Genomic DNA, 24,188 nt, shown 5'->3' on the forward strand with positions numbered 1-24,188 from the left:
GTCTGTCTGTCTGTCTGTCTGTCTGTCTGTCTGTCTGTCTGTCTGTCTGTCTGTCTGTCTGTCTGTCTGTCTGTCTGTCTGTCTGTCTGTCTGTCTGTCTGTCTGTCTGTCTGTCTGTCTGTCTGTCTGTCTGTCTGTCTGTCTGTCTGTCTGTCTGCTGTCTGTCTGTTTGCAGTCTGTCTGTCTATCTGTCTGCAGTCTGTCTGTCTGTCTGTCTGTCTGTCTGTCTGCTGTCTGCTGTCTGTCTGTTTGCAGTCTGTCTGTCTATCTGTCTGCAGTCTGTCTGTCTATCTGTCTGCAGTCTGTCTGCAGTCTGTCTGTCTGTCTGCAGTCTGTCTGTCTGTCTGCAGTCTGTCTGTCTGCAGTCTGTCTGTCTGTCTATCTGTCTGCAGTCTGTCTGTCTGAGGCCTGTCTGTCTGAGGCCTGTCTGTCTGTCTGCAGTCTGTCTGTCTGCAGTATGTCTGTCTGTTTGCAGTATGTCTGTCTATCTGTCTGCAGTCTGTCTGTCTATCTGTCTGCAGTCTGTCTGCAGTCTGTCTGTCTGTCTGCAGTCTGTCTGTCTGTCTGCAGTCTGTCTGTCTGCAGTCTGTCTGTCTGTCTATCTGTCTGCAGTCTGTCTGCAGTCTGTCTGTCTGCAGTCTGTCTGTCTGTCTGTCTGTCTGTCTGTCTGTCTGTCTGTCTGTCTGTCTGTCTGTCTGTCTGTCTGTCTGTCTGTCTGTCTGTCTGTCTGTCTGTCTGCAGTCTGTCTGTCTGTATGTCTGCAGTCTGTCTGTCTGAGGCCTGTCTGTCTGCAGTCTGTCTGTCTGCATGTCTGCAGTCTGTCTGTCTGAGGCCTGTCTGTCTGCAGTCTGTCTGTCTGTCTGCATGTCTGTCTGTCTGAGGCCTGTCTGTCTGAGGCCTGTCTGTCTGAGGCCTGTCTGTCTGTCTGCAGTCTGTCTATCTGTCTGCAGTCTGTCTGCAGTCTGTCTGTCTGCAGTCTGTCTGTCTGCAGTCTGTCTGTCTGCAGTCTGTCTGTCTATCTGTCTGCAGTCTGTCTGTCTGAGGCCTGTCTGTCTGCAGTCTGTCTGTCTGCATGTCTGTCTGAGGCCTGTCTGTCTGTCTGTCTGTCTGTCTGTCTGTCTGTCTGTCTGTCTGTCTGTCTGTCTGTCTGTCTGTCTGTCTGTCTGTCTGTCTGTCTGCAGTCTGTCTGTCTGCAGTCTGTCTGTCTGTATGTCTGCAGTCTGTCTGTCTGAGGCCTGTCTGTCTGCAGTCTGTCTGTCTGCATGTCTGCAGTCTGTCTGTCTGAGGCCTGTCTGTCTGCAGTCTGTCTGTCTGCATGTATGTATGTCTGCATGTCTGTCTGTCTGAGGCCTGTCTGTCTGAGGCCTGTCTGTCTGTCTGCAGTCTGTCTATCTGTCTGCAGTCTGTCTGTCTATCTGTCTGCAGTCTGTCTGCAGTCTGTCTTTCTGCAGTCTGTCTGTCTGCAGTCTGTCTGTCTATCTGTCTGCAGTCTGTCTGTCTGAGGCCTGTCTGTCTGCAGTATGTCTGTCTGTTTGCAGTATGTCTGTCTATCTGTCTGCAGTCTGTCTGTCTATCTGTCTGCAGTCTGTCTGCAGTCTGTCTGTCTGTCTGTCTGCAGTCTGTCTGTCTGTCTGCAGTCTGTCTGTCTGTCTGCAGTCTGTCTGTCTGTCTGCAGTCTGTCTGTCTGTCTATCTGTCTGCAGTCTGTCTGTCTGTCTGTCTGTCTGTCTGTCTGTCTGTCTGTCTGTCTGTCTGTCTGTCTGTCTGTCTGTCTGTCTGTCTGTCTGTCTGTCTGTCTGTCTGTCTGTCTGTCTGTCTGTCTGTCTGTCTGTCTGTCTGTCTAATGGCCATATGGTGCTGCTGAGGGGTGGAAGGATTAGCTGCCATGATGTGTTGCTGGACTTGATGCTGCAGACTTCCAGCAGGAGACCAGATCATAACATGTTAACAACTGTAGAGGTCTGTGATTCACATATATAGATAACACCACACAACAAGAAAATGGAGGAAGGGAGAGAGATGAAGACATAGAGATGGGGGAGAGAGAGAGAATCTTTCAAACTTTTTTTTCAACTTTTAACTTGTGAGTGTAATGTTTACTGTTCAGTTCTGAATGTTTATTTCCCTTGTTTATTGTCTATTCCATTTGCTTTGGCAATGCCAACATATTTTTCCCAAGCCAATAAAGTCCTTTCAATTGAATTGAAAATAGAGAGATGGAGAGGTTTAAGCTGCTGCTACTCGACAAGATAGTAATCCCATTGGTCCAATGGAACATTTGATGTTAAAGCAGCAAGTCCCTTTGATTGGTCTGGGACATCTGCCTAGTGATCTCTCAGCAGCAAGTAGAGCCCCTGATTGGTCTGGGACATCTGCCTGGTGCTCTCTCAACAAGTAGAGCCCCTGATTGGTCTGGGACATCTGCTTGGTGCTCTCTCAGCAAGTAGAGCCCCTGATTGGTCTGGGACATCTGCCTGGTGCTCTCTCAGCAAGTAGAGCCCCTGATTGGTCTGGGACATCTGCTTGGTGCTCTCTCAGCAAGTAGAGCCCCTGATTGGTCTGGGACATCTGCCTGGTGCTCTCTCAGCAAGTAGAGCCCCTGATTGGCCTGGGACATCTGCTTGGTGCTCTCTCAACAAGTAGAGCCCCTGATTGGTCTGGGACATCTGCTTGGTGCTCTCTCAACAAGCAGAGCCCCAGATTGGTCTGGGTCATGTAATTACTGTGTGTAGTTGACTACAGTTAACACCAATAGTATTTAGCTACTACAGTAAATCACAACAGAGAAACACCATTCACATCTTGGAGGATGCTTTCTAATACAGTAGGCTGGGCTGCTGAAGAACGAGCAGTGACAGCCTTGGAGTAATATATAGGTCATCAGTCAACTCTGTGAGCTGAAAAGTTGAATATGGAACTGAAAAATATATACTCATATGAGTACACTAAAATCTCAAGTTACTAGAGAGATGTATGGTGTTTGCCACTGTGCCATTTCCCCTCATAGAGTTGTAATCCCAACCTTAGAAGATAGCCCTGGATAACTCACATTTGCTCGTAAATAGTTTACCGTTTTTAAGAATTACAAGGGGGGAAACAGATTACCAACCAACACCCGCTCTGCCGCTAGGGGGCATCAGATTACTGCGATATCTCATTATGTGCTCTTATTGGTGCTTAAAAGCGTTTCCATTCATCAATGTTACAACCTAATAGAGGAAACGACATGTACTACAACCAGTATGCTGTCTAAATGTAATATCATAACAATAAACAACGAATAAATCACACACATCCAATGTATCTATTTGTATAGAGCCGTTTAATCCCCAGTGGTAGGCTATATATATACAGACACACAGGGAGATATAGAGATGCGTTATCAGAAATACACCAATGAATGTGCGGCATGCAAGTTCATCTCTCTGAACCCCGATCTCTCCAAAACCAATCAGAACTCTAACAAAGCATCATTCCGGTAAACCAATAGGCCTAGTTTCCACCTGGTACTAGGTCTACTCCATTCGCGCACGGACCAAAGGACTTCCTCGCTCCTTATATGGCTGACCCGCTCAATGGAGACGTCAGAGGCACACCCGTTTTGTCCAAGCACATTATCCCATTCTACAGGACACGTCCAGCCATCATCAAAATCCGCTTTCTCTCGCCGTTGTCTTTCTTTTTACGACAATTTGTAACTCATTGGAATAGCACGAGCCACGGTGCAGCTGTTTTCATTAACCCAGTTCTAATTGCTGCGTCACCGCCATACAACACGGGATATCTGATTAGTGAGCACAGTTTTACTGGGTTGGATAGAGGGAATAGAGAATGACTCACATTTTGAAAAGGGGAATGCTTCGACTACAGTGTGGATTTTGACTGGATGCAAGTGTGTTTTAGTGTGTGTTTTAATGTGTGTTTTAGTGCGTGTTTTAATGTGTGTTTTTCCCTTTGTGTTTCTGATGGTGCATCAGAGTGTTTTATGCTATTTAGAAATGTTACTTTAATTTGCTAAGTGGTTAACTATATTCAGTCAGATTTCTCACGCGTTCATCAACCGCCGGCACTTTACATACTGTTATGCTTTAAGCATCTTAATTACTGAATACAATGGTGCAATAATTGAGTATTTATATATTTGTGCCTTTACTTGTCGACGGGCAGCACACTGGGGTAACAACGAAACGGAAAGTTTTGGAAACATTGACGGATAGATATGGCAATGGTAACGTGGAGAAACGGCGAGGAAGATGTCGCCCGCGACTCTCAAGACGGAATCTCTTCCCCGGTCTCTCAAGGCGAACCGTTATCCCTCTCTACCGACCTAACGGGACACGTCAATCCCACATCCTCTCTGGATATCCCCTCAACACGTCAGACACCCCAAGGCGCTCATTCAAGCAATACATCTCAATCTATCACTAGCCAAACGTCGACTATCTCCATGCCTCAGCAGATCGAGTGTGTGGTGTGCGGGGATAAATCCAGCGGGAAGCACTATGGTCAGTTGACATGTGAGGGGTGTAAGAGCTTCTTCAAACGGAGCGTCAGACGGAACCTCGGCTACACCTGTCGCGCTGGCAGGAACTGTCCCATTGATCAACACCACAGGAATCAATGCCAGTACTGCCGCCTCAAGAAATGTGTCAAAGTGGGAATGCGGAGAGAAGGTAAACAAACTTGTTTGTCATCTCTCTTTAGGCCACTATAGTCTGTAGCTGTAGTCACTAGAAGCCAATGATTTAAAACCAAAACATATTCTCTAAAGATAAGGTTCATATACTCACTACATTATAACAACATATTCATACGTGGAGTTCAGATAGGCTATACGATAATATAACACTGTTAAATCTCCATTATTGAGCTCCTAATAATAGTCTCCATGCTGTTTTTGTCGATGAGCTTATTGTCTCAGAGGAATAAAGGCAATGGGTTGTGTGTTTCTACACGCTTAGAAAAAAGAGTTATATAGAATATAGAACCTTGTATGAAGCAAGCGATAGAACCCTTTTTGTTCCATCAGGATTGGTAGGCATGTATTCAGACTGACACACCGTTATTCAATATACTTACCAATAGTATCTGTCACCTTGTAGGCCAACGCACCGTTACCTACCAGACATTAATACTGATACGTCACCTTGTAGGCCAACACACCGTTACCTACCAGACATTGATACTGTCTCTGTCTCGTTGTATCACAGCGGTTCAGAGAGGGAGGATGCTGCCTACTCAACCGTACCACGGTCAGTTCTCCATAACCAACCGAGACCCTCTCCAATGCCACTCCTACCTTTCTGGATACATCTCCCTGCTCATGCGAGCCGAGCCCTACCCCACATCCAGATACAGCACGCAGTGTATGCAGTCCAACAACCTGGGGATCGAGAACATCTGTGAGCTGGCCGCCCGGATGCTGTTCTCGGTGGTGGAGTGGGCCCGAAACATCCCCTTCTTCCCCGACCTCCAGATCACCGACCAGGTCGCCCTGCTCCGGCTCACTTGGAGCGAGTTGTTCGTGCTGAACGCGGCCCAGTGCTCAATGCCGGTGCAGGTGGCTCCTCTCCTGGCCGCCGCAGGGCTGCATGCCGCCCCCATGTCGTCGGAGAGAGTCGTGTCTTTCATGGACCATATTCGGATCTTCCAGGAGCAGGTGGAGAAGCTGAAGGTTCTGCATGTTGACTCAGCCGAGTACAGCTGCATTAAGGCTATAGTTCTCTTTACGTCAGGTAAACACACAACGCTATGCTGCACTGCTGTTTACTATGACTGGTATCAATACAAACCTAAACATAGACAAGCATCATCCTCATCGGCAACAGGAACAGCTGTAGTTGTGTTCCCCAAATCACCACAAATGAAGTATATCAATTACCCCTCAAATTCAGTTTTCAACCAATCCTATGAGTTGAATGCCGAATGTGAATACGTAATAGGTCTACTATAAATACCTGCAATAACATTGAGGCAATTGGACTCAACAACGTTCGTGAATTATATAAATATATGATTTTATACATTTGTTTTTACAATAATTAATTCAGCATGGTTATTATATAGGCCCCTGTGAATTATATGATTCATAATATTATTGGCGTTTGATTGAATTTATTCGATTTATTTTCAAACTAATAATAATGATTATTATCAAAATATTTGACAGGCTATTTTTGTTAGGTGTATGACCTACAGATATGTAAATGACTCACCTATCATCAGCCACACAACCATTACCGACAGAAAATGAAATGTTTCATAATAAAAAATAAAGAAAAGTACCTATATTTAATTTCGTTTTGCAGAATTTCTTGAAAAAGCATTATGGTGGCGAGATGAACAATTCTTTTTTTATGGCCTATAAAAAAAGAAACCAAATCATGTATTTTGTCAACTCAAGTCGATGGATGCTTTGACTGTAAAACAAATAGTATTAGACTATTCACCGCAGAGCCAGGCCGTGAGCAGTGTTCTGTGCACGTGTTGTAGAACTAGAGGACATAACCCTTTCCTCACTCCTGTATTGTAGCGCTGCTACACTTAGGACAAAGGGTGCTATCTAGAACCTAAACGGGTTCTTCGGCTGTCCCCATAGGAGAACCCTTTGAATAACAGTATTTTGTTCCAGGTGGAACCTCTTTGGTTCCAGGTAGAACCCTTTCAACAAAAGGTTCTACCTGGTACGTTATATAGGACTGTTTGTCATGTTATTATAGACCCGTTTAATTTAGCAGACAGGGCTGAACGTTATATAGGCCTGTTTGTCATGTTATTATAGACCCGTTTAATTTAGCAGACAGGGCTGAACGTTATATAGGACTGTTTGTCATGATATTATAGACCCGTTTAATTTAGCAGACAGGGCTGAACGTTATATAGGACTGGCATGTTATTATAGACCCGTTTAATTTAGCAGACAGGGCTGAACGTTATATAGGACTGGCATGTTATTATAGACCCGTTTAATTTAGCAGACAGGGCTGAACGTTATATAGGACTGGCATGTTATTATAGACCCGTTTAATTTAGCAGACAGGGCTGAACGTTATATAGGACTGGCATGTTATTATAGACCCGTTTAATTTAGCAGACAGGGCTGAACGTTATATAGGACTGGCATGTTATTATAGACCCGTTTAATTTAGCAGACAGGGCTGAACGTTATATAGGACTGTTTGTCATGTTATTATAGACCCGTTTAATTTAGCAGACAGGGCTGAACGTTATATAGGACTGGCATGTTATTATAGACCCGTTTAATTTAGCAGACAGGGCTGAACGTTATATAGGACTGGCATGTTATTATAGACCCGTTTAATTTAGCAGACAGGGCTGAACGTTATATAGGACTGGCATGTTATTATAGACCCGTTTAATTTAGCAGACAGGGCTGAACGTTATATAGGACTGGCATGTTATTATAGACCCGTTTAATTTAGCAGACAGGGCTGAACGTTATATAGGACTGTTTGTCATGTTATTATAGACCCGTTTAATTTAGCAGACAGGGCTGAACGTTATATAGGACTGGCATGTTATTATAGACCTGTTTAATTTAGCAGACAGGGCTGAACGTTATATAGGACTGGCATGTTATTATAGACCTGTTTAATTTAGCAGACAGGGCTGAACGTTATATAGGACTGGCATGTTATTATAGACCCGTTTAATTTAGCAGACAGGGCTGAACGTTATATAGGACTGGCATGTTATTATAGACCCGTTTAATTTAGCAGACAGGGCTGAACGTTATATAGGCCTGTTTGTCATGATATTATAGACCCGTTTAATTTAGCAGACAGGGCTGAACGTTATATAGGCCTGTTTGTCATGTTATTATAGACCCGTTTAATTTAGCAGACAGGGCTGAACGTTATATAGGACTGTTTGTCATGATATTATAGACCCGTTTAATTTAGCAGACAGGGCTGAACGTTATATAGGACTGTTTGTCATGTTATTATAGACCCGTTTAATTTAGCAGACAGGGCTGAACGTTATATAGGGGCTGTTTGTCATGTTATTATAGACCCGTTTAATTTAGCAGACAGGGCTGAACGTTATATAGGACTGGCATGTTATTATAGACCTGTTTAATTTAGCAGACAGGGCTGAACGTTATATAGGACTGGCATGTTATTATAGACCTGTTTAATTTAGCAGACAGGGCTGAACGTTATATAGGACTGGCATGTTATTATAGACCCGTTTAATTTAGCAGACAGGGCTGAACGTTATATAGGACTGTTTGTCATGTTATTATAGACCCGTTTAATTTAGCAGACAGGGCTGAACGTTATATAGGACTGGCATGTTATTATAGACCCGTTTAATTTAGCAGACAGGGCTGAACGTTATATAGGACTGGCATGTTATTATAGACCCGTTTAATTTAGCAGACAGGGCTGAACGTTATATAGGACTGGCATGTTATTATAGACCCGTTTAATTTAGCAGACAGGGCTGAACGTTATATAGGACTGTTTGTCATGTTATTATAGACCCGTTTAATTTAGCAGACAGGGCTGAACGTTATATAGGCCTGTTTGTCATGTTATTATAGACCCGTTTAATTTAGCAGACAGGGCTGAACGTTATATAGGACTGGCATGTTATTATAGACCCGTTTAATTTAGCAGACAGGGCTGAACGTTATATAGGCCTGTTTGTCATGATATTATAGACCCGTTTAATTTAGCAGACAGGGCTGAACGTTATATAGGACTGGCATGTTATTATAGACTCGTTTAATTTAGCAGACAGGGCTGAACGTTATATAGGACTGGCATGTTATTATAGACCCGTTTAATTTAGCAGACAGGGCTGAACGTTATATAGGCCTGTTTGTCATGATATTATAGACCCGTTTAATTTAGCAGACAGGGCTGAACGTTATATAGGACTGGCATGTTATTATAGACTCGTTTAATTTAGCAGACAGGGCTGAACGTTATATAGGCCTGTTTGTCATGATATTATAGACCCGTTTAATTTAGCAGACAGGGCTGAACGTTATATAGGACTGGCATGTTATTATAGACTCGTTTAATTTAGCAGACAGGGCTGAACGTTATATAGGACTGTTTGTCATGTTATTATAGACTCGTTTAATTTAGCAGACAGGGCTGAACGTTATATAGGACTGGCATGATATTATAGACCCGTTTAATTTAGCAGACAGGGCTGAACGTTATATAGGCCTGTTTGTCATGATATTATAGACCCGTTTAATTTAGCAGACAGGGCTGAACGTTATATAGGACTGGCATGTTATTATAGACTCGTTTAATTTAGCAGACAGGGCTGAACGTTATATAGGCCTGTTTGTCATGATATTATAGACCCGTTTAATTTAGCAGACAGGGCTGAACGTTATATAGGACTGGCATGTTATTATAGACCCGTTTAATTTAGCAGACAGGGCTGAACGTTATATAGGACTGTTTGTCATGTTATTATAGACCCGCTTAATTTAGCAGACAGGGCTGAACGTTATATAGGACTGTCATGTTATTATAGACCCGTTTCAATTCAAAGAGAGGGCCATGTTCTATTGATACGCCCCTGTAGCGCCATTTTGAGCGAATACGGCATAATTTGCTTTGTCTTGTTTTTAAAGCAGTTAAATTGATTTCATAAATTGCAGTGGGTCTATATAGGCATAAAGCAGTTGAATTGATTTCATAAATTGCAGTGGGCCTATATAGGCAGACAACATACTGTATAAACAATAGCCTAAATTAATATTGATTTCGAAACATTGCCGTTGGCGTTAAATGTCTATGCCATATTGGCTGGATTTACACAAGCAGCCCAATTCTGATATTTTGCTCAATTATTGGTTAAAGATCTGATTTGATGAATCAAAAGAGTAAAAACGGAATTGGGCTGCCTGTGTAAACTCTGCCATTGTGTTATTTGTAATTAATTTATCTAATATTAGCCAATATTGCATTGTACACGAATAAGATAAGCCTATATTATTGATAATGATTTCTGATTTTATTTCTCTGTTTTTATAGATGCGTGCGGTCTGTCAGACGTGACTCACGTGGACGATATTCAGGAGAAGTCCCAGTGCGCCCTGGAAGAGTACATCAGGAGCCAGTACCCTAACCAACCGAACCGGTTTGGGAAGCTACTACTCCGTCTGCCCTCTCTACGCACCGTCTCCTCGTCCGTTATAGAACAGTTATTCTTCATCCGGTTGGTCGGAAAAACACCAATAGAAACTCTCATTAGGGATATGTTGCTTTCTGGAAGCAGTTTTAATTGGCCTTACATGTCGATGCAGTAGAATAAGAACATTCCAGAACACACCAGGAATGGAATCATAGAACTAGAATGTTATATGGGTGGAACTTTAGATACTGTCAGAGGAACAGGCAACATTCTAAAGCAGTGTTTCACAACCTTTATCTGTAACTGTACCAGCAACTAAATGTTACTCTGCCTGGAGTCCCCTGGAGTCCCCCCGGGGTCCCCCGAGTCCCCTGGAGTACCCACTCAGGTGCATTTTACTAGCAGGCCTATGGTCTCATGAGTCTTCTCCAGTAACCCCTGAGGTTAGGCCAAGTACCCCCAGGGGTCCTAGTACCCCTGGTTGGGAACCACTGTTCTGAAGCATGAAAAGAGACTAATTAAATGACAGGGATCCTCCTCACAAATCATGATTTGGGAAACAAAATAGAGTATTTCTTTGACCCTGTATGTATATTTATTGTGCATGTTAATGATGTTTATTTTTTACAAATGTTTTCCATTTGACCCTGGATAAGAAAATGACAAGGGAATTGTTGTAGTTTTTCCCGACTTTGTCTTTTGTCCACACATGTCTTTTTGTATAATGTGCTCCAAACATGGAACTAAAACATGAATAGTTTCTTTAAATATTTCAATAAACACAGTCGTCCAGGGGTACTCTAATACTATTAGAGATGATCTGAGCACACAGATGTCCTAGATGGCAAAGGTCTGGATGGATATTGTCATTTATCAGTGTAACAGACCCTCACAACCCATGCGACCCAAACCGTTCAACTGTTCACAGCCCTTAGCAGTTGAAAAGCTCATTTACTGCAATTCTACACATTTCCCATGTCTTATGTGTTCATATGATACCAGGACTCAAATCCCAACCCAATTCAATGTGAAAATGTTGTTTAAGAAAACATGTTCTGGGTCACGATCCCATGGTCCTTATTGACTCCGTTCTGGGTCTGGATCCCGCGGTCCTTATTGACTCCGTTCTGGCTGGTATAGTGTACCATATCGCCAGTTCATGGTACCACCATCCCCCTGACAGAACTATATTCATGTTACCACCATCCCCTGACAGAACTATATTCATGTTACCATCTCATCTCCTATATTCATGTTACCACCATCTCCCTGACAGAACTATATTCATGAACTATATTCATGTTACCACCATCTCCCTGACAGAACTATATTCATGTTACCACCATCTCCCTGACAGAACTATATTCATGTTACCACCATCTCCCTGACAGAACTATATTCATGTTACCACCATCTCCCTGACAGAACTATATTCATGTTACCACCATCTCCCTGACAGAACTATATTCATGTTACCACCATCTCCCTGACAGAACTATATTCATGTTACCACCATCTCCCTGACAGAACTATATTCATGACACCATCTCCCTGACAGAACTATATTCATGTTACCACCATCTCCCTGACAGAACTATATTCATGTTACCACCAACTATATTCATGTTACCACCATCTCCCTGACAGAACTATATTCATGTTACCACCATCTCCCTGACAGATAGGTTACAGTTCAGATGAGTTAAGTCATCATTGTAAGTATCAGGGTATATCTGGTAACTTTTTTTTGTGGTGATAGCCTGCGTTGCTCCATCTTTAACAAATAAAGTCAATATGAAAAAGCTATTTTCACTCCTTAAGAAGATACACCTTTTAGGGTTTCCACATGGACAACTAAATACTGGGTCATTCATCAGATGTAATGAGCAGTGTGTGGTTGGGAATGACTTCCTCAGCCATATACTGCATCACTGCAGGGTATTGGTAACCTTCAATACTTTCAGTGGCTGCTGCAAATGACTGCAGCTGATGTGCTTGTGTGAATGTTTTATTGATACAAATGATGTTTGTTGATTTTGAAACAACACTCTGATGCACTGTGGCAATGTATTGCCATACCATATTAAATTATAAATCATGATTTATTAATAAAAGGTATTTCTCATTCAAATGTCTCTAGTTAATGTGTGTGTGTGTGTGTGTGTGTGTGTGTGTGTGTGTGTGTCGTGGAATGTGATATTGGTGTGATCAGTAGTTGTTCCTTCCAACTTGTCGTTCTAAATCACAGTAATCTCTTTCTTAGACTGGCGCCATACTGGTGTCAACATCCGCTGGAGTTTCTGCCATTTCACGTTACGATATTTCAGAAGCCAACCAACCATAAAGAGCTACTGTATTCAAAACGCAATCATGCAGTCAATGGGTCGTACAACATATATCGCTTTGGATAAAAATAGCCCAGATGTATTTTCATGAGTGAAAAATACTAAATAACAATAGTTTCCTTTCAAATGTACAGACAACTTACTAGTACTAGGTCTAACTTTCTTCACAAAACATTACTTAACCAGATGGAGGCTGACGAGTGGTGGAATTTTCTTGTTTTTGGCCTATTTGAAGGCTTATTGACAAATATTTCTCATTTAAGCCCCGTTTATTTCAACATCTACACTGAACTAGGTCTACATTTGGCCCAGGTTTATAGGCCTAACACGGTCTATTAAATATCTCGATTATAAATCGTTGCGTTGCCAGGTAAACTCTAGTCAACAGGGCGTGAGAGCAGGCGGCCGATTACGATTGGCTCCCGCAGGGTCGTGTATTAGCGGACGGACAGCAACCTAATGAGCGCCCCCTCAGAGCGGTATCACACGACGTTAAACGGGCAGGACCGCATTATAATAATACCTCCATATTTAGCCTACCACCATTCACTGGCCTATACCTAGTATATGTTATAGGTCGGCGAAAGCTTTCTGTTTGGGCATACCATTGACAGTCTTTCACCACTATTTGAACAAACGTTCAGCTTCTGAACGTCTACATAATGTAATATTGATTTATAAATAACAAAATACGTTTAATTGTTCGTTTAAAAGTCCACTATTAGACCTGGCCTACATCTATTTTATAATCGCCTATGCACTGATCAGATATTGTAAGCCTAATAACATTAAATTAGTCCCAACATTGAATTATTATTTGTTATTTAGCCTTTATTTAACTAGGCAAGTCAGTTAAGAACAAATTCTTATTTACAATGACGGCCTGGCACCTCCTGCGGGGACGGGGGCTGCGATTAAACACAAGAATAAATAACATAAATACAGGACAAAACACACATCAAGACAAGAGAGACAACGCAATACTACATAAGAGACCTAAGACAACAACATAACAAGGAACCATAAGGATATGACACAGAGACAACAATACTTCACACAAAGCAGCCACAACTGTCAGTAAGAGTTTCCATGATTGAGTCTTTGAATGAAGAGATTGAGATAAAACTGTCTAGTTTCAGCGTTTGTTGCAGCTCATTCCAGCCGCAGCGAACTGAAAAGAGGAGCGACCCAGGGATGTGTGTGCTTTGGGGACCTTTAACAGAATGTGACTGGCAGAACGGGTGTTGTATGTGGAGGATGAGGGCTGCAGTAGATATCTCAGTTAGGGGGGAGTGAACAGGTGTTGTATGTGGAGGATGAGGGCTGCAGTAGATATCTCAGATAGGGGGGGAGTGAGGTCTAAGGGGGTTTTATAAATAAGCATCAACCAGTGGGTCTTGCGACGGGTAAACAGAGATGACCAGTTTACAGAGGAGGGAGCGCAGTGATGTGTCCTATAAGGAGCATTGGTGGCAAATCTGATGGCCGAATGGTAAAGAACATCTAGCCGCTCGACAGCTCCCTTACTTGCCGATCTATACATTACGTCTCCGTAATCTAGCATGGGCAGGATGGTCATCTGAATCACGGTTAGTTTGGCAGCTGGGGGAAAGAGGAGCGATTACGATAGAGGAAACCAAGTCTAAATTTAAGGAAAATATGACCTCAAAGATAATTCATTTATTGATTTATTTATTTTAATGAAAAGGCCTATTCACCCTTGTAGGCCTATCGAATGTTTGTGTTTAGAGTTTTAAATAGAAAGAATAATAATTCTACTCATTAGTCCGAGGCTACTGTCATGCTGCCATTTTAGAAATGCACTAAACTTTAGACAGACCACACATGAGATGCCTTAAAAAGCAGCAAGAGCAAAGACCTTGTCAAATAAATAGCCTTATTAACTTGAGACACTTTATTTGCCCAATAACATACGGAATTTTACGCTTTTATATATGAGGCTACCTATAGGTTACCGTCACGGCACTAACCGCCACTGAGGCCAAAATCCTTTCGATTCGATGTAATGTAAACTTTCATTTTGCGGTGATTTGATTATAGTTGATCGTTTATAAAAATACAAAATAAATATACGCCATTTGTATTTAATAAAAATATTTAAGAGATCTCCAATGTTATTCTCAGAATGAAGTTTTTATTTTAGTGTTATAAATTGCTTTCATTTTCAGGTGTTGACCCAAACTGTTGATGTCATAGGCTTACTTTCTTCTAAAGAAAATGTAAAGAAAACAGTTAAAACAGTTGAGATAAATGTGTCAAATAGATGATAAGATGTTAGCTAATACCCACATCACCCCATACCTCAACTCGAAATCCTCTTTTGAAGTCTATTTTCTTCATGACCTTTGAACTTTAGTTGTCAAACGGCCAATTCCAGGAATGCGGCGTAGCAGGTTCAAAACTTCAGGCCTATAATATTTATAGGAGTATAATTTAGAAATTCCAATTGTCGTTACATTGACTGTCGTTTATCTGATTGGAGTTGGAGGACTATGAATATAATAGACGGAGTGAATACGCGTGTAAAGAGATGGAACACTTTAGCAGTTTACCCGCTGAATTTCTAGAGCCTCACCCTCAAAATGTATTGACTTAGGATTTATTCAAATTTCAATTGTTACATCCCAAGGAAATTGTGTATTGTTCTCCCTTTTGAGGAATAGACCTATCACAAAGCTAGTGACCTAGGTGTATACTAGAAGAATAGATCATTAATAAAGATAGTGACCTAGGTGTATAGTATGATTTTCTGTCTTGAGACAATTATTGAATTATAAAGGAAGGAAATTGTCATTATTAAATTGAGTCACTAGTATTGTTTAACTATATGTAATTACAGTAATAGTTGTCAGGCTGTAACTGCGTCATTTAATGCAATCTGTTCACCTTCTAAACTCCACAACTTGTTTATGGATCAAAGTTTTTCTTTGAATTTTACGGTAACGTTGCATAGATGGTGTGATTATTTCAATTCTGTTTAATAGACATTTTTTTCAATCCAAACTCAACATATTTTATTCTATACAAACATGATCGATTTTTCTCAAATACAAAATTCACGCAAATTCAACCCATTATTTGTTTTATATATTGCAGACGAACAATTAAATCAGACCTATTTTGATATCTTCTGACTCAGAAAATGTTGCGGTAGCTCTCTGGTTGAAACCGTTCTGTGAGGACTGTCGTTGGCGAATCAAATGTCTAGCGTGCAACGTGTCCTCCAGCTCCTGACAATAGAACGCCAGAAGACGTTCAGCAAAGTCACCGATAATAATGACTGCTTTTAAAATCCGACAAACCATTTCTGTTTATGAAGGTAACCTAGCCAACACCAGGCTACTTGCCCAAGGCCCTAAAATGACAACATTGCATTATGTCGATATCGAAAAGATATCAAAATACAATGTGAATATAGTCAAATGCTTGAAGAATATTCAAAGTAAATAACATTGAAAAGCGCTACAAATAGACGGCAGTCAATGAAGAGAATGAGAAGTAGCCACGTAGATGGATATATACAGGAACCATAAGGATATGACCATACACCACTAAGATGGATATATACAGGAACCATAAGGATATGACCATACACCACTAAGATGGATATATACAGGAACCATAAGGATGTGACCATACACCACACCACTAAGATGGATATATACAGGAACCATAAGGATATGACCATACACCACACCACTAAGATGGATATATACAGGAACCATAAGGATATGACCATACACCACTAAGATGGATATATACAGGAACCATAAGGATATGACCATACACCACTAAGATGGATATATACAGGAACCATAAGGATATGACCATACACCACACCACTAAGATGGATATATACAGGAACCATAAGGATATGACCATACACCACTAAGATGGATATATACAGGAACCATAAGGATATGACCATACACCACACCACTAAGATGGATATATACAGGAACCATAAGGATATGACCATACATCACTAAGATGGATATATACAGGAACCATAAGGATATGACCATACACCACACCACTAAGATGGATATATACAGGAACCATAAGGATATGACCATACACCACTAAGATGGATATATACAGGAACCATAAGGATATGACCATACACCACTAAGATGGATATATACAGGAACCATAAGGATATGACCATACACCACTAAGATGGATATATACAGGAACCATAAGGATATGACCATACACCACTAAGATGGATATATACAGGAACCATAAGGATATGACCATACACCACTAAGATGGATATATACAGGAACCATAAGGATATGACCATACACCACTAAGATGGATATATACAGGAACCATAAGGATGTGACCATACACCACACCACTAAGATGGATATATACAGGAACCATAAGGATATGACCATACACCACTAAGATGGATATATACAGGAACCATAAGGATATGACCATACACCACTAAGATGGATATATACAGGAACCATAAGGATATGACCATACACCACACCACTAAGATGGATATATACAGGAACCATAAGGATATGACCATACACCACTAAGATGGATATATACAGGAACCATAAGGATATGACCATACACCACACCACTAAGATGGATATATACAGGAACCATAAGGATATGACCATACACCACTAAGATGGATATATACAGGAACCATAAGGATATGACCATACCATAAGATGGATATGTACAGGAACCATAAGGATATGACCATACACACTAAGATGGATATATACAGGAACCATAAGGATGTGACCATACACCACACCACTAAGATGGATATATACAGGAACCATAAGGATATGACCATACATCACACCCACTAAGATGGATATACAGGAACCATAAGGATATGACCATACACCACACCACTAAGATGGATATATACAGGAACCATAAGGATATGACCATACACCACTAAGATGGATATATACAGGAACCATAAGGATATGACCATACACCACACCACTAAGATGGATATATACAGGAACCATAAGGATATGACCATACACCACACCACTAAGATGGATATATACAGGAACCATAAGGATATGACCATACACCACTAAGATGGATATATACAGGAACCATAAGGATATGACCATACACCACTAAGATGGATATATACAGGAACCATAAGGATATGACCATACACCACTAAGATGGATATATACAGGAACCATAAGGATATGACCATACACCACTAAGATGGATATATACAGGAACCATAAGGATGTGACCATACACCACTAAGATGGATATATACAGGAACCATAAGGATATGACCATACACCACTAAGATGGATATATAAGATGGATATATACAGGAACCATAAGGATATGACCATACACCACTAAGATGGATATATACAGGAACCATAAGGATATGACCATACACCACTAAGATGGATATATACAGGAACCATAAGGATGTGACCATACACCACTAAGATGGATATATACAGGAACCATAAGGATATGACCATACACCACTAAGATGGATATATACAGGAACCATAAGGATATGACCATACACCACACCACTAAGATGGATATGTACAGGAACCATAAGGATATGACCATACACCACTAAGATGGATATATACAGGAACCATAAGGATGTGACCATACACCACACCACTAAGATGGATATATACAGGAACCATAAGGATATGACCATACATCACACCACTAAGATGGATATATACAGGAACCATAAGGATATGACCATACACCACACCACTAAGATGGATATATACAGGAACCATAAGGATATGACCATACATCACTAAGATGGATATATACAGGAACCATAAGGATATGACCATACACCACACCACACCACTAAGATGGATATATACAGGAACCATAAGGATATGACCATACACCACACCACTAAGATGGATATATACAGGAACCATAAGGATATGACCATACACCACTAAGATGGATATATACAGGAACCATAAGGATATGACCATACACCACTAAGATGGATATATACAGGAACCATAAGGATATGACCATACACCACTAAGATGGATATATACAGGAACCATAAGGATATGACCATACACCACTAAGATGGATATATACAGGAACCATAAGGATATGACCATACATCACTAAGATGGATATATACAGGAACCATAAGGATATGACCATACACCACTAAGATGGATATATACAGGAACCATAAGGATATGACCATACACCACCACTAAGATGGATATATACAGAACCATAAGGATATGACCATACATCACTAAGATGGATATATACAGGAACCATAAGGATATGACCATACACCACCACACCACTAAGATGGATATATACAGGAACCATAAGGATATGACCATACACCACTAAGATGGATATATACAGGAACCATAAGGATATGACCATACACCACACCACTAAGATGGATATATACAGGAACCATAAGGATATGACCATACATCACTAAGATGGATATATACAGGAACCATAAGGATATGACCATACACCACTAAGATGGATATATACAGGAACCATAAGGATATGACCATACACCACTAAGATGGATATATACAGGAACCATAAGGATATGACCATACACCACAAGATGGATATATACAGGAACCATAAGGATGGACCATACACCACTAAGATGGATATATACAGGAACCATAAGGATATGACCATACACCACACCACTAAGATGGATATATACAGGAACCATAAGGATATGACCATACATCACTAAGATGGATATATACAGGAACCATAAGGATATGACCATACACCACTAAGATGGATATATACAGGAACCATAAGGATATGACCATACACCACTAAGATGGATATATACAGGAACCATAAGGATATGACCATACACCACTAAGATGGATATATACAGGAACCATAAGGATATGACCATACACCACTAAGATCAGGATATATACAGGAACCATAAGGATATGACCATACACCACACCACTAAGATGGATATATACAGGAACCATAAGGATATGACCATACATCACTAAGATGGATATATACAGGAACCATAAGGATATGACCATACACCACTAAGATGGATATATACAGGAACCATAAGGATATGACCATACACCACACCACTAAGATGGATATATACAGGAACCATAAGGATATGACCATACATCACTAAGATGGATATATACAGGAACCATAAGGATATGACCATACACCACTAAGATGGATATATACAGGAACCATAAGGATATGACCATACACCACTAAGATGGATATATACAGGAACCATAAGGATATGACCATACACCACTAAGGAGATACACCACACCAAAGATGATATATACAGGAACCATAAGGATATGACCATACACCACACCACTAAGATGGATATATACAGGAACCATAAGGATATGACCATACACCACACCACTAAGATGGATATATACAGGAACCATAAGATGGATATATACAGGAACCATAAGGATATGACCATACACCACTAAGATGGATATGTACAGGAACCATAAGGATATGACCATACACCACTAAGATGGATATATACAGGAACCATAAGGATATGACCATACATCACTAAGATGGATATGTACAGGAACCATAAGGATATGACCATACACCACTAAGATGGATATATACAGGAACCATAAGGATATGACCATACACCACTAAGATGGATATATACAGGAACCATAAGGATATGACCATACACCACACCACTAAGATGGATATATACAGGAACCATAAGGATGTGACCATACACCACACCACTAAGATGGATATGTACAGGAACCATAAGGATATGACCATACACCACTAAGATGGATATATACAGGAACCATAAGGATGTGACCATACACCACACCACTAAGATGGATATGTACAGGAACCATAAGGATATGACCATACACCACACCACTAAGATGGATATATACAGGAACCATAAGGATATGACCATACACCACTAAGATGGATATATACAGGAACCATAAGGATGTGACCATACACCACACCACTAAGATGGATATGTACAGGAACCATAAGGATATGACCATACACCACACCACTAAGATGGATATATACAGGAACCATAAGGATATGACCATACACCACTAAGATGGATATATACAGGAACCATAAGGATGTGACCATACACCACACCACTAAGATGGATATGTACAGGAACCATAAGGATATGACCATACACCACACCACTAAGATGGATATATACAGGAACCATAAGGATATGACCATACACCACACCACTAAGATGGATATATACAGGAACCATAAGGATATGACCATACACCACACCACTAAGATGGATATGTACAGAAACCATAAGGATATGACCATACACCACTAAGATGGATATATACAGGAACCATAAGGATGTGACCATACACCACACCACTAAGATGGATATATACAGGAACCATAAGGATATGACCATACACCACTAAGATGGATATATACAGGAACCATAAGGATGTGACCATACACCACACCACTAAGATGGATATATACAGGAACCATAAGGATATGACCATACACCACTAAGATGGATATATACAGGAACCATAAGGATATGACCATACACCACTAAGATGGATATATACAGGGACCATAAGGATATGACCATACACCACTAAGATGGATATATACAGGAACCATAAGGATATGACCATACACCACTAAGATGGATATATACAGGAACCATAAGGATGTGACCATACACCACACCACTAAGATGGATATATACAGGAACCATAAGGATATGACCATACATCACTAAGATGGATATATACAGGAACCATAAGGATATGACCATACACCACTAAGATGGATATATACAGGAACCATAAGGATATGACCATACACCACACCACTAAGATGGATATATACAGGAACCATAAGGATATGACCATACACCACTAAGATGGATATATACAGGAACCATAAGGATGTGACCATACACCACACCACTAAGATGGATATATACAGGAACCATAAAGATATGACCATACACCACACCACTAAGATGGATATATACAGGAACCATAAGGATATGACCATACACCACTAAGATGGATATATACAGGAACCATAAGGATGTGACCATACACCACACCACTAAGATGGATATATACAGGAACCATAAGGATATGACCATACACCACTAAGATGGATATATACAGGAACCATAAGGATATGACCATACACCACTAAGATGGATATATACAGGAACCATAAGGATATGACCATACATCACATCACTAAGATGGATATATACAGGAACCATAAGGATATGACCATACACCACACCACTAAGATGGATATATACAGGAACCATAAGGATATGACCATACATCACTAAGATGGATATATACAGGAACCATAAGGATATGACCATACACCACTAAGATGGATATATACAGGAACCATAAGGATATGACCATACACCACTAAGATGGATATATACAGGAACCATAAGGATATGACCATACACCACTAAGATGGATATATACAGGAACCATAAAGATATGACCATACATCACTAAGATGGATATATACAGGAACTATAAGGATATGACCATACACCACACCACTAAGATGGATATATACAGGAACCATAAGGATATGACCATACACCACTAAGATGGATATATACAGGAACCATAAGGATATGACCATACATCACACCACTAAGATGGATATATACAGGAACCATAAGGATATGACCATACACCACACCACTAAGATGGATATATACAGGAACCATAAGGATATGACCATACATCACTAAGATGGATATATACAGGAACCATAAGGATATGACCATACACCACACCACTAAGATGGATATATACAGGAACCATAAGGATATGACCATACATCACACCACTAAGATGGATATATACAGGAACCATAAGGATATGACCATACACCACACCACTAAGATGGATATATACAGGAACCATAAGGATATGACCATACATCACTAAGATGGATATATACAGGAACCATAAGGATATGACCATACATCACTAAGATGGATATATACAGGAACCATAAGGATATGACCATACACCACTAAGATGGATATATACAGGAACCATAAGGATATGACCATACACCACTAAGATGGATATATACAGGAACCATAAGGATATGACCATACACCACTAAGATGGATATATACAGGAACCATAAGGATATGACCATACATCACTAAGATGGATATATACAGGAACCATAAGGATGTGACCATACATCACTAAGATGGATATATACAGGAACCATAAGGATATGACCATACATCACTAAGATGGATATATACAGGAACCATAAGGATATGACCACCATACAGGAACTATAAGGATATGACCATACACCACTAAGATGGATATATACAGGAACCATAAGGATATGACCATACATCACACCACTAAGATGGATATATACAGGAACCATAAGGATATGACCATACACCACACCACTAAGATGGATATATACAGGAACCATAAGGATATGACCATACACCACACCACTAAGATGGATATATACAGGAACCATAAGGATATGACCATACATCACTAAGATGGATATATACAGGAACCATAAGGATATGACCATACACCACACCACTAAGATGGATATATACAGGAACCATAAGGATATGACCATACACCACTAAGATGGATATATACAGGAACCATAAGGATAGACCATACACCACACCACTAAGATGGATATAACAGGAACCATAAGGATATAACCATACATCACTAAGATGGATATATACAGGAACCATAAGGATATGACCATACATCACTAAGATGGATATATACAGGAACCATAAGGATATGACCATACATCACTAAGATGGATATATACAGGAACCATAAGGATATGACCATACACCACACCACTAAGATGGATATATACAGGAACCATAAGATTAACCATACACCACTAAGATGGATATATACAGGAACCATAAGGATATGACCATACACCACACCACTAAGATGGATATATACAGGAACCATAAGGATATGACCATGATTAACCACCTATTCAGAGGTACTGTAGGGCATTGTTTTAGGATAGATCTATATAATAACTAGTGATGGAAATATCATGTCATTCTCAGTGGTGAAATGTAGCCGACCACCTATAAACATACTAGTAGAATAGAGGAAGTAGTGATGGTGAACATGATTAACCACCTATAAACATACTGGTAGAATAGAGGAAGTAGTGATGGTGAACATGATTAACCACCTATAAACATACTAGTAGAATAGAGGAAGTAGTGATGGTGAACATGATTAACCACCTATAAACATACTGGTAGAATAGAGGAAGTAGTGATGGTGAACATGATTAACCACCTATAAACATACTGGTAGAATAGAGGAAGTAGTGATGGTGAACATGATTAACCACCTATAAACATACTGGTAGAATAGAGGAAGTAGTGATGGTGAACATGATTAACCACCTATAAACATACTGGTAGAATAGAGGAAGTAGTGATGGTGAACATGATTAACCACCTATAAACATACTGGTAGAATAGAGGAAGTAGTGATGATGAACATGATTAACCACCTATAAACATACTGGTAGAATAGAGGAAGTAGTGATGGTGAACATGATTAAC

General features: G+C 40.3%; 1 protein-coding gene across 1 annotated transcript; it reads left to right on the forward strand.

The window, feature by feature from the left end:
* The first annotated feature begins 3,639 nt into the window (after positions 1-3,639).
* On the forward strand, positions 3,640-11,321 carry LOC124034981 (COUP transcription factor 2-like). The gene is made up of 3 exons (XM_046348373.1): positions 3,640-4,672; positions 5,210-5,734; positions 10,025-11,321. Exons 1-3 carry the CDS (start codon positions 4,219-4,221, stop codon positions 10,297-10,299), a joined length of 1,254 nt encoding a protein of 417 aa, XP_046204329.1. The 5' UTR covers positions 3,640-4,218; the 3' UTR covers positions 10,300-11,321.
* The last annotated feature ends 12,867 nt before the right edge of the window (positions 11,322-24,188 follow it).

The sequence above is a fragment of the Oncorhynchus gorbuscha genome, linkage group LG05, assembly GCF_021184085.1.
Source record: "Oncorhynchus gorbuscha isolate QuinsamMale2020 ecotype Even-year linkage group LG05, OgorEven_v1.0, whole genome shotgun sequence".
Classification (NCBI taxonomy): Eukaryota; Metazoa; Chordata; class Actinopteri; order Salmoniformes; family Salmonidae; genus Oncorhynchus; species Oncorhynchus gorbuscha.